Source organism: Trachemys scripta, chromosome 3, assembly GCF_013100865.1.
Source record: "Trachemys scripta elegans isolate TJP31775 chromosome 3, CAS_Tse_1.0, whole genome shotgun sequence".
NCBI lineage: Eukaryota > Metazoa > Chordata > Testudines > Emydidae > Trachemys > Trachemys scripta.
In genome coordinates, this window is record NC_048300.1 from 4,447,067 (window position 1) to 4,460,257 (window position 13,191).

The 13,191-nt window shown below is 45.7% G+C and overlaps 1 protein-coding gene across 1 annotated transcript in view; it reads left to right on the forward strand.

The window, feature by feature from the left end:
- TTBK1 (tau tubulin kinase 1) overlaps positions 1 to 13,191 on the forward strand; it is a 152,125-nt gene that overhangs the window by 27,485 nt on the left and 111,449 nt on the right. The window contains exon 2 of the mRNA XM_034764007.1: positions 3,307 to 3,465. Coding sequence (XP_034619898.1) covers positions 3,358 to 3,465 — 108 coding nt within the window. The 5' untranslated portion in view covers positions 3,307 to 3,357. The remainder of the gene's footprint in view (positions 1 to 3,306; positions 3,466 to 13,191) is intronic.

The following is a 13,191-nucleotide window of genomic DNA, read 5'->3' on the forward strand; positions in this document are numbered from 1 at the left end:
GTATCAAGACTGATCTGATAAGTTTATGGAAGTGATATAATATATGGAGATATACCTATCTCATAGAACTGAAAGGTCATCAAGTCCAGCTCCCTGCCTTTACTAGCAGGACCAAGTACTGATTTTGCCCCAGATCCCTAAGTGACCCCCCTCAAGGATTGAGCTCTCAACCTTGGGTTTAGTAGGCCAATGCTCAAACCACTGAGCTATCCCTCCCTCCTAAGTATGGTGAGACAGCCTACAATGGTATATGACCCATCTGTGACTGCTATTAGCAAATATCTCCAACGGACAGAGATGCAACACTAGATGGAGAGAGCTCTGAGTTATTACAGAGAATTCTTTCCTGGGTGTCTGGCTGGTGGGTTTTGCCCACATGCTCAGGGTCTTACTGATCACCATGTTTGGGATCAGGAAGGAATCCTCCCCCAGGTCAGATTGGTAGAGACCCTGAGGGGGTTTCACCTTCCTCTGCAATGTGGGGCATGAGTCACTTGCTGGTTTGAACTAGAGTAAATGGTGGATTCCCCGTAACTTGAAGTTTTTAAATCAAGATTTGAGGACATCAGAAACTCAGGTTATGGGTCTATTACAGCAGTGGGTGGGTGAGGGTCTGTGGCCTGCAATGTGCAGGAGGTCAGACTAGATGATTATGATGGTCGCTTCTGGCCTTAAACTCTGCGAGTCTGAGACTACAGGTTTCAGAGTGGTAGCTGTGTTAGTCTGTATCAGCAAAAACAACGAGGCGTCCTTGTGGCACCTGAGACACTAACACGTTTATTTGGGCATAAGCTTTCATGGGCTAAAGCCCACTACTCTCTGTCTCTCGGCCCAATGACTATTTAAATATTTATCCACCTCCTCCAGCTGGATTTTGAATGGGAACTGATCTGGTAGGCCGCCTCTGAGCATGCCTACTGGATCAGGCCCCATATGCAACTTCAGCGGCCAAATGCCGACCTTTCCCCAGTTCATGAACCGCTCTGGGGCTTAGGCGGGAGATAGGTATCTGGCAGTCTAGAGTGGCCCAGCAGTGCACATGCCCAGAGGCAGAGGGAACTTTTATCCTGAACTTAGGCCTCAAGTAACTTTAGGCACCCACAGGTTTTAGCAGGAGTTTTGTGGATCGCAGTGCAGCCAAAACTGGGATTCAGGCATATAAACCCCAGACTTAGGTGCCTATGTCTGGGGTTTAGACACGTAAGTAGCTTTGTGAATCCCACCCCTACTCCCTTCCCATTGTTCTGTGTTGCTGCCACCGTTCCAAGGCCCAGATCTTCAGCTCCCTTTGCACTCCCTGAGTGCAGGGCCCGCAGTGTACTGGGCCTGTCCCCTGTAAGTTGTGCTGCTGCCCGATCATGCCCCTTATAAGGGCTGCAGGAGGGACCCTCTCTCTTGTGCCGCTCTAAGAGATGTGCAGCGAATCAGGGAAGGGTGCCGCAGGCATCACTCAGCCCCTGGGGTGCATACCAGGCCACGTTCAGACCTGGAGTAACTTCATTCAGTCCAGTTGAGGTACAGCAACTCCGCATTGGGCTCACACACTGCAGCACTCCCAGACATGCAGGCTGGGGAGAAGGAGCCTGGGATGGAGCCCAGACTGCCTCCAGCAGTGCAGAGCACTTCATCCATGAAGCAGGCCTCTTGCTGGTTCTCATTGAACAGAACTGAAACTTGGCCTGATGTCCACTGCCCTTTCCTGGATGTTGGAAGAGCTGCTCCCCCATAGTTGACTCTTCATGGGTCCCTGCATCCATGAGAAACTCCACACCCCTTTGGCAGCACGTTCTTCTGCTACACTTTTAAAATATTTATTTTGCCTCTCTCCTCTGTTTAACAATTGGTTTGTATTCTAGCTTATAGCATTGGGTTGAATGGTTTGCAGTCTCCTTTCCCAGTGGCATACAGTTGCCCTCTTTTTCTCCTAATCCTTTCCTGCATTCCTTGCATGTGTTGTCTCTTTGTTTTAGAGCACGACTCTCTCTCTCCTTTGAGATGCTAGTTGTGTTTTTATTTGGTGATCCTTCACGTGGTATCTTCCCATCCTGCCTGCTTTGTGGCACTAACTCCATCTGTGGAACTCACATGTGCAGGTCAGACCACAGGTCTGAGCCTTCCAGCTGCGCTTAGGGAACGACCACCTCTTTTCTCCGATACACAGCTCACTATATTCTGATCATTATGCCAGCCTGAAGAAGTCTAATGGTCGAATGACCGACTCTAACCTTATTTTCTTATTCAGCATGTATGTTGTTAACTGTATTTGATCTCTGCAGAAGAACTTGTTTTATATCCAGAAAGGGCATATGGGCTCTATACCTGGGAAAACAGGGCAGAGCTACCAAGAAAACTGTGAATCAAAGGATGGTGGGCTCTGGGCTAGCTCTGAGGCCAGAAAATAGCCTAGAGCGGCTGGTGAGATAACCTCTAAGGTTCCTTTAAATGAGCAAGGTTAGCACTGATATGAAGCTGAGAGTCACCTTTATGGAGGGATTCTAACCAAAAATTCAAGAACAAAACTGGCTACAGAATCAGGTAATCTGGAACTCATGGATGCGTGAGAGCACCTCGCCCCGGAGACAGGGAGAGAAAGGAGGGGAAAGGAAAGTCGATATTGTATCTGTCTCTGTGCTTGAATTGAACATTTTTTAGCAAGGCTTGTGTGTTACCAGGACTAATCTATACGTGGCTGAAACCCCTTCTAACTGTCCCCTTCTTCTCTGCCTGGCTGTTAGCGGTGTTTGTGACCCTGGCACTGTAGAGGCCGCCCTAGTCCCCTGTGGCTTCCAGAGCATAGTACCTGGCAAGTCTTGGTGATGGGAGTGTTGTATACAGTCAGCTGGAAACCAAAATAACAGAAAATGAATCAGCTGCTCTGTTAAAGCAAGATCTTCTTTTTCTTTTTTTTTTGCCTGGTACAATTACGGCTCTTTCTTCGTTGTTCCCACCCTGATACTCCGGCTGTATGCAAGGATTTGGCATTGGCCCATCTTTGAGTTGCTGGCTATGAGGCCCCAGAGCACTGAGACCCTGCATGGTGTAGCCAGTAACTTGTCATCTCTTCAGTTGGTGCTGCGGACTTGGGGCATGGTTGCTTCTGCCAGGTTTGTGCATGGAGAGAGCTGGGGAGTTTGTAAAGCAGCTGTTGCTTGCTGCGCTCCGAGGTGAGTTTGCCTTCTTCCCAGAGATGCTGTTTCTGATTGGCTCTAAACCAGAGCTGCTGAGATGTAGTTTCACCAGCATCAACCACCTGCAATGACCTGCACTAACTCTTTTTCCTTTTCTCCCTTTTGTTTTTCTTCCCAGATAAATGGCTCATTTAAATTGGGAGCTACTAAAATACTTTCTGGCTGGCAAATGCAGTGCCTAGTAGCAGCTATCAGGGAGGAACCAAACATGAGTGGGGGAGGGGAACAGGTCGACATTCTGCCGGCCAACTACGTGGTCAAGGACCGTTGGAAAGTGGTGAGTAGCTCTGACTCTGAATTTCCATGACTGGCCCAAAAATCTCTTCTCTGTGATGGGGAAAAAGTGCTTCTTGCTGGTCCCAGGACTGATCAGAGGGCACTGACTGTCAATCAGACAATGAAAGAAGGTGGTAAATATTACACCAGTTTTTTGAGACGGATGATGTTTTGGAAGAGCAAACCTGCCAGGGATTTCTGGGTAGGATGAACTGCTGCAGGTGACCTGATTAGCAAAGCTCTCAAACTCTGAGATGCTACATTGCCAGTTTTCAAGTCCTTGCTCTAGAGCCCAGAGGTACTAGACTGTTTCAATCGAACGTTTGTAATCCAGGTTTTAACACTGGCAAACACAATGTCTTTTACCCTAACCCCGTCCTCAGAAACCGCAGACCCAATATAGGTGAAACTTTCCAAAATCAGGCAGCTGAAGGTAGACGTTCGGCAAGAAAAATGTTGCCTTGAAAACTTTAAGTTTGGCAAAGTTATAAGCAGCTGAACACAGGGTCTCATAATGGAAAGTGTCCTTCAGCCTTAACCATGGACATTGCTACCAGTTCTGCCTATAATAAAGGAATGAGCCGAGGAAGTTGCACTGTCTCTGTCAGCAATGATTGACTCTGACTGGTGTAGAAATAATAATACTCAGCGTTTAAAATGCTTTACTCACACTAATCCTCACAACAATCCTTTGAGGTTAGTAAATATTACCTCCAGTTTACCATTCAGGAAACTGAGGCTGAAGGAAGGGAAGTGCCTTCCTCAAAGCCATAGAAGGAGGTGGTGGGAACGTTGGAGCTTCTGATTCCCAGCTCTGGGCTCAAAGCGCTGGACCACACCCAAGCTGAGTTGTGCACTGAGGGCAGGTTTATTTTGGCAGTCCTGTGTTCACACAGGACACAAGCTTTGCCAGTGCTAGTAAAGCTGATAGATGCGTGCACACACATTTATCTGTATGAAACCCCGTAGCAGCCTCAGCTTGTCCCTACTGGATGTAATGCCTGAATATTGGTTGCAATTAATCTCAAAGCTTTGTTGAGCTCACTGGGAATGTTCAACAGCTGGCTAAGCGTGGGGCATGGAATTAATCACGTGCCTTTCTTGTGTTGTGGAAGGTGCCTTATTGCAGAAGGACCTATTTAAATGAAGAAGAAATTAACTGAATTTCTTTCAGGGAGGGAGGCTAGCCTTCTCCTGACCTGTGCTAATTGTTTCCCCTCTCACCCTTTGCCTGTCTTGTCTAAACTCTTAAGGGCAGGGATTGTCTCTTTGTACAGCACCTAGCACAATGGGGCTCTGATCTCACGTGGGACCTCTGGGCACTACCATAATATGAAATACAAATTAAATGGGCTGGAGCCAGTGTTGTAAACGTGGTTTTATTTTGAGGTTCTGGTCATATACTTTTCTAGTTTGCTGGAAGAAGTGTAATTAGTAGTTGTCCTTGCTTTTCCTCCTCATTGTTTACTACTGCTTCAGAACATCCCATCTACAGGTTAAGGCACTGGTAATTGATGATCTCCATGTGTCCTGTGTCCTGAGGCAGCTGGTAGGCAGATGGCATGTGCCACAAGGTTTCACTATGCCTAGTCACTGGCAAGTGAGTGAACTGGTTTAATGTCTTTTGTAAAGCTCTTCTGTCTGTGTATTACTTCTGGTTAGACCATGACACCAAGATACATTGTGTGACAGAATCTTGCTGCTTTTTATGATTACTGTTTGGAGGGGAGGAAAGAATACTTTAAAAAGAATGTGAAGGGCAGCATGGCATTCCTGCTATTCAAAGGAATGCATTCAAAGTTATTTTGCTGTGGGCTGTGTTGGGGTACTAGCTTCTCTAAGTCCTTAGCACTTATCCTTTCCGAGGCCTAGTGCACCCAAATAGTGCACTGGTTTAGCTAAAATCAGTTTTTAATCTGATGTAGTTAAGCTGGTGTAGCCCCTTGCATGGATGAACTTAAATTGGTTTACAACTGGTTTATAGCTGGGTTTGGAAGGATTAAATTTGTATTGATAAAATGTTGATAAACGTCAATTTCACTGTATAGCCACAAACTGACAAAATATTTCCATTGATAATTGAAATTTACAAATAAGCAAAAAAAGAGAAAAATGCTGCTTAAGAACTTAGTTTGATTTAAGGATATTGACTTAGTATGTTTTGACATGTGATATTGACAATTGGTGTTTTAATGGTTATAAAGCTTTAACATTTTGAATATCAACAACTACTGTCATTAAATAATTGTCTGACCTCCCCTCTATAATTTCCTGCAACTGTGAAAACTTAAATGGATAAGAATAGCAGGGAAATGCTTACACCTCATAATTTTGGGTGAATTTGAAAATTTGAATAGATAAAAATTGAAAAAAATGCTTAAAAATAAACTGATATTATCCATCAAAACTATTCAAAAAATCAGATTCTGCCAAACCTTCCTATAGTGATTTGGTGCTACATTAATATAGGTCAGTTGTAAACCGAGTTAAGACTGAGTAAATGTCACCTTGGAGCGTGATGCAGAGATAAAATTTCTAGACACCATCAATGACTCCTTCTTGGAACAGCTAGTCCTGGAACTCACAAAGGGAGAGGCAGTTCTAGTTTTAGTCCTAAATGGAGCACAAGATCTGGTCCAAGAGGCGAATATAGCTGAACCACTCAGTAATAGTGACCGTAACATAGCGGGAGTAATACGAAGCCCCTCCTGAAAAAAACAAACTGCAGTAATATTTAACTTCAAAAGGGGAATGACACAAAATGAGGGGTTATTTAAAAACACCATAATAGAGGCTCAGACTAAATGCGTACCCCAAATCAGAAACAAACACTAAGAGGACTAAAAGAATGCCACCATGGCTAAACGGCAGAGTAATGGAGGCTGTTAGAGGCAAAAAGGCATCCTTAAAAATTTGGAAGACACATCCCAATGAGGATAATAGGAAGGTGCCTCACCAAAGGCTCTAAGGAAACTAGGTGACCATAGGATAAGAGGGAAGTTTCTCTCATGTAACTGGTTAAAAGATTAGAAACAAAGGGTGGGGATAAATGGTCAGTTTTCACAATTAAATGGAGGGGTCCCCCAAAGATCTGTACCAGGACCTGTGCTGTGCAACATATTCATTATCTGGAACAGGGAGTGAACAGAGAAGTGGCAAAATTGGAGATGATACAAAATTATTCAAGATAGTTAAGTTCAAAGCTGACTGTGAAGAGTTACAAAGGGATCTCACAAAACTGGGTGACTGGGCAACAAAATAGCAGATGGAAATTTAACACTGATAGGTGCAGTGTAAGGCACGTTGGGAAAAATAATTCCAACTACACATATATAATGATAGATTTTAAATTAGCTGTTACCACCCAAGAAGGAGATCTTGGATTCACTGTGGCTAGTTCTCTGAAAACTTCAACTCAGTACACCACAGCAGTCAAAGAGATAAACAGGATGTTAGGAACTATTAGGAAAGAGATAGCGAACATCATAATGCCAGTATATAAATCCCTGGTGCGCCCACACCCTGAATACTGTATCCAGTTCTGGTCGCCCAGCTCAGACAGGATAAAGTAAAATTGGAAAAGACAGTGGGGAGACAGCATGAGCAGGTGAAAAAGTGATCAGCACTAGGACAGCATGGCAAGGAATGCGGCAAGTTTGACCATTTTAACAGTGTGTGCAGGGTCCCAGAAAGATTCAGTCGGACTTGTACAAGAGGGGAGGGGAGGGCACGTCAAACAGCATAAAGTGACATACACTGGATATCTGCTCACAGCAGAGGGACTGAAAGCAGATCCCAGCAGAGACATGCCAGCTCCAGTGGATGTGAAAGGGGCGCAGCACTTCACAGGAAGGAGACATTTTCTGTCTGTGTTCTGTCACCGCTGGCTGCGGAAACCCGAACCCAGACGTCTGCTCGCAAGGCAGGATGTGTTGTAGGACTGGGCAGACCCCCCAATGGCAAGCACTGGCACACAGAAACAAAGGATAATGGTTGCTCCTGTCTTGATGTACTATTGTGGTTATCCTCACCCTGGCACTAGCACCTGCTGCAGCTGTGAGACAGCAGCGCAGAATGCTGTCCTCGGGAGAGAGATGGCCAATGGGAGGGCAGCTCAAGCGGGGGTGGGCTTAGAATCCACCCGAAGGGGCAAATGAGGAAGGAGAAGAAGCGAGATGCTGAGCTAACGGATGAACCAGACCCTGGGTAGGAGGGGAAGTGATAGAATAAAAGTAGGGGACTGAGAAATGAGAAGGAGAAAAAGAAGGAAAACAGGAAAGGTTTCAGATCGGAAGAAGCAGGAAAAAAAGTAGACCTGGGTATGTGAGCAGACACTATTAGAGAAGGGAAGTAGAGGGAAATAAAATCTACAAATGTACCGGAGAGAGGGTATCAAAGGAAAAAAATGAAAGGAAATCAAATTGGTGAAAAAGGGAGCTGATCAGAAAGCTGTGTTAGAGGACAACAGAGCCTGAAAATAGTAAACAAGAAGCCCACCCCCAAAGGACCTAAGCAGAGAGAATGACTATTTGGACATCTATTGATGGAATACAGTTCAAAGATGCCTAATGGACAGGTGAGGGCCCACTTGATGAGGAAACCCACTTGTGGATAAACTCAGTGAAAAGAGATACAGCCACAGAAACATTGACTCAAAGGAGCACTTCAGGCTGAAGAGAAGCAAAGGACAGGACAGCAAGAGTGGCACTAGACTTCCAGCCAGGAGAGGAAAAGTTGATTCTACTCTGAAGTGGCCCAGTATGTTGTAGCGTGATCCTTCTTGTTAATAACAATGCATTTGATACTAACTGCATAGCGTGTACAAGTTCACAAAAGTGAGTGTGTTGGTATCCTGTAGTTTTATTATTATAAGTAGTAAGTGTTTGGTAATGTTCTATATTATTTATGCTCCCGGTACAGTGTTGGGGTTTTTCCTTACAAAGTTCTAAAGATTTTAAATCATCCTTTTTTGCTTTGCTTTGCTTTGCCTGTGCCTCTCCTCACAGTTAGCCTAGCCTAGCTGGGTCCCCACACTGCCAGCCAGCAGGCCACTGACACTCTAGTATGATGCATCGGAGAAAGGATTGGGTGTAGGTCTTCGATAGGAGCAGCCGGTTGCTTGATATCACTTTCCCGTAACAAATAGTACACTGTTAATTCCATGTAAGTAACTGACTCCTGTAATGCATCCTGGTAATTAACAAATCCTGCTTGTTCTCCTTTGGGCGCTCTGGGCTCCGACCCTAACCATGGGCCTCAAGATGTGACCTGACTCCTGGTGGACTACAAAGCTCATTGACAACAAAGGCAATGATTGCTGAGGGCCTCTAGGTGTCTTTGACAGGATATGGGGAATGTTGCTTCTGATGTGGGGTGGATAGGATCATCTGCTAGATCAGTGAAGGCATGCCAGAGAGAAAAGCTTTCCAGAAGAGATGCAATGAACCTGGGGAAAAGAGCTGGAAGGATTATGTACAGGATGGGTGAGGCCGTTGCTCAGAGCTTTATGAATAAAAATGAACTCCAGATTTAGGGAACAAATCTAGAAATTATTTAACCTTCCAGGATCCCCTTTGATAGCGCCTTAATCCTCCAGGCAGCATCCAAACCCACCTCTTTGGTTAACTTGAAGCATTAATTGCTTCTTTTAAACATTATACTTTTCTATATAACAAGATTCCAGGAGAGTCACTCTGAAGCCACGAATGTCTGTAGAGTCAGTGTGAAGTGATGGAAATTGCTACGCGCATTGAGAGCTCTTTTTGTTCCGAATATTACCGGATTCAATCACCAGTGGGATTCATGGTCCGTTACGGGCCAGTTTTAAGATCTCAGCCATTTTGACTTTATGAATTGCACACATGCTGAATACAGTTACAGTAAGGCATGTATCAAGGCCATGCCAAGAGTCCTATATAGCCGAGGTAACTCAGCCAATTGTCATCTTTACTGTACAGATAATTTGCACGCAACAGTTTCATTGGTTATTTGAGGGAGACTGCACAGATGGGGGATTTCTTGACCCAACTGCGACATCCAGGTGACGGCGCAGGCTTTCAGCTACGAGTTATTATTTGTATTATTCTATTGCCTGGGGCCTAGTAGAGAGCAAGAGCCCATTGTGCCATTTATCTCTGTAGTTAAACCCTTCATGTCTTACCACACACCGCTGCTCTGTTGCACTGGTCTCCTGGTTTTCATTTCTGTGCTTCATTGTAGCTGCCATCTATCATCCTTCAGATTTAACTCTCATATGGTCTGTGTGTGTGTGTGTGTCCCCAAGTTAATATACTAAAGGTAGGATTTAGTAAAGCCCAAGGCATGAAGGTCTTTACACACTTTGTCTATGGATATGCAGAAAGCCCTTCTCCTGATCATAGGAACGTAGAAATGGCCAGACAGGATCAGACCAGGAGCTCACGTTGGCTAGAGTCTCATCTTTGTCAGTGGTCAGCACCAACTGCTTCAGAGGAAGGTGGAAGAACTATTCAGTAAGTTCCGTGATGGGGTGTCCACCTCGCACAAGCCCTGAGCAGGTTATTGTGGGCCAGAAGGGGCCAGTTAACTTTAGATTCTGCACCTGGAAGGGAAGCAGGGACAGACAGGGTCTAATGGCAGATGCATCCCAGCTGGGGGAGAAACTGGGCTAGGAGTATAGAACAGGACATGAGCACGGGAAGCTCTGCAGTCACTCTCCAGAGAGAAAGGGATTTGGCTAGGGACAAGGAGAAGTTCTGGAGAGGAGAGTAAACCCTGGGATTTAGCCCTGGACTAGAAGCCGAGAGGGGGGAGTAGCCACTGAGAGCGGACTAATCTCAGGCTCGTAATCCCAGAGGTGGGCCAGGAGCTAGAGAAGCGAGGTAGGAAGGAGCCCAGGGAAAACAGCAACAGGATCTGAGATTGAGCATATTGCTAGACACAAGATCCCTGGGCTGGAACCTGGAGTGGTGGGTGGACCCAGGTTCCCTTCCAGCCCCTGGAAAAGTGGCACTGGACTGGAAGACTGCCTGATGGCATATGGCCAGTCTGTCCAGTGGAACTCAGACACCCTGGAAGGGGAGGACTAAATAGGATGAAGAAAGGAGCATGCGTATCCCAGAGTAAGAGAGGGGCTGCTGTGCAAGCAACAGACAGAAAGGGGCGCTAGATAGGCAGAGAGCTAATCCTCAGACCCAGCCACAAGGAGGTGTCCCAGCAGTGAGTGTGCCCCATTACAGGCAGTTATGAGACAACCTGCCCCAGGGAAAGCTCCTGCTAACCCTCACTAGTTAAAAGTTGGTTCGTGCCCTGAAATATGAGGGGTTTTTAAATCTTTTCTTCCTGTTAATTTTCGAGTGGTGTTTACTCTGAGAATGCTGGAGATTCTTGATATCCATACCAATGTCCAATCTCCTTCTGAATCCTGCTAGACTCTTGGTCTCAACAGCATCCTGTGGCAGTGAGTTCCACAGACTTTTTACACATTGCGTGAAAAAGTATTTCCTTTCATCAGTTTTGAATTTGTTACTTTCCTTTTCACTGAAGTTGCCTTTTTCCTGTTCTATGAGACAGCAAGCTCTTTCTATCTCCCGTCCCTCGGCCAGCCATTTCTTTATATACATTTCATCTCTTGTCTATGGTGAACTGTCCCAATGTTTCCAGTTTCTCTTCATATGAGAATTTTCCAGGCCTGACAGCATTCTTGTTGCCCTTCTCTGGACCCCCTCTGATGCTGCTATGTCCTTGCATTTCAGCAGTGAATCAAGATATCCGCTGAAAACTTGTGCAGTTCTCATATTCTGAGTGATACGGTTACAGCGAAACCTCCTTACGATTTCCTTGACTGGCAAGGAATTCACATAAGAACTTAAGCAGAGGAGAGGGGAAGATCTGAAAAAGAGTTTGTGCTTGAGAAGGTTGCTTTTGTTAAGTGTAATTAAAACGTTGTCCTCATACACTGATCATTCAAAGTTAGCCGACTTTGACAAACTTTGTTACATAAGCAAACCTGCTAATATGGCGAGCTAATTGCGGGGACAGCTCAGGAAATCTTTGGGGACATGATGTGCGTGAGAGGAAGAGCCTTTGCAGCCTCTCTGTATGGTGCTAATTATAGAGACAAGGTGGATGAGGTAATATCTTTTATTGGACCTCTGCTGGTGAGAGAGACAAGCTTTCTTTCTAGCCACACAGAGTTCTTTTTCAGGTACTCCCAGCATCACACCTAAATGTAAGGTGGAACAGATTTAGTATAAGTAGTTAGCGCGTATTGTAAGGGAACATTCAAGAGAGTATGGTCTGTTAACACCTCCGCAGTGATAGGACAAAAACAGGGGATTAGTGGGTTACAGATTGTTATAATAAACCGTAAAGCCAGTGTCTCTGTTCAGTCGTCTAGCAGAGTTATGAATTAAGGCCATGTCTACACTGCGTATCATACAGCGGCACAGCTGTGCTGCTACAGAAGTGCAGCGGGAAGGTACGCTGTGTATTCGCTCTCTATTGGCAGGAAAGAGCTCTCCTGCCGACAAAATAGAACGAGGGGCGGTAGTTCTGTCTGCAGGAGAGCGTCTCCCGCCATCCACATTGGCTCTTTCCGTCGGTAAAGCTTCTGTCAGTCCGGGGTGTGGTTTTTTTTCACACCCCTGAACAGCCAAAAGTTTTTCTGATGAAAGTGCAGTGTAAACCTTAAACTCCCAGGCTTGTCGTTTGAAAGTGTTGTGCAGGTTTCCTTTGAGGATGAGGACTGATAAGTCAGCTATAGAGTGATCGCTCTGTGAAGTGTTCACCCGTCGGTGATAGGGCATTTTTGTCTGTTACCATTTTCCTGTGTGAGTTCATTTGAGAGCTTCGTGATTGTCTGGTCCAATAGAAGAAATTACCTCACCCACCTTGTCTTTCTAATATCCTGGGACCGACCCAGCTACACCTGCACTGGTGCAAATTATGTCACGTTCCATGTCTGATGTTCTTCCCCCAGAGCTCTCTCTGCCCCATTGCCCCCTTTCCATGGATTACACACTCTCCTCATCACATCCCTCCCTGAACCTCAGCAGAAGTGAGTCAGTAAAGATGTTTCCCTATTTTTTGTTTTTTTTTAACAAGCCCAAACCTGCTGCGCATATGCTTGGCTCAGTGCCCATGTAAACCCTGGCCTCCTTGCCCAGTGGTTTATTCTGCCTCCCCGCTGTTGTGCCTAAATTGAGGTTGTCAGCGTGGGGCAGGGAACATGAGTTTATCTGCACTGTGGTGCTTCCAGCCCACTTTGGGGGCTGTGAAAGAAAGAAAGAACAATGATTATGTGGCTGCAGCCTGCAGGGTTGTGCTGGTAGCTGATGCCTGACTTCTGCTTCAGCGGATGGTCAGGAAGCTGCTTCTCTCTTTATCCTCAGCAAACTTGCTGACTGCAGCCAGAAGCCCTCTTTTGCCTACCAGTCAACTTCTCCATCAGAGACCCTCACCTGTTTGCCCATGCTGTAAGATCTACATGGGAAAAAACTCCCAAGCAAAATGGGAACAGTCACGGTTCTTCTTCGGATCCCTCTGTAAGCCTGACCAGGGCTGGTCTGTCTGCAGAACCCAGGCAGGGGGTGAGCTGTCACTACTGTTCACTATGAGTAACAGGCTGGTTTCACTCTTTCCTCCTCTTTCCCCACCCATCTGCTCGTTGTATTCATCAACGTTGTTAGCTTTCTGGGCACCACTCTAATACAAATAATAATTGCACACAGAAAACTGGTCAAAGAAT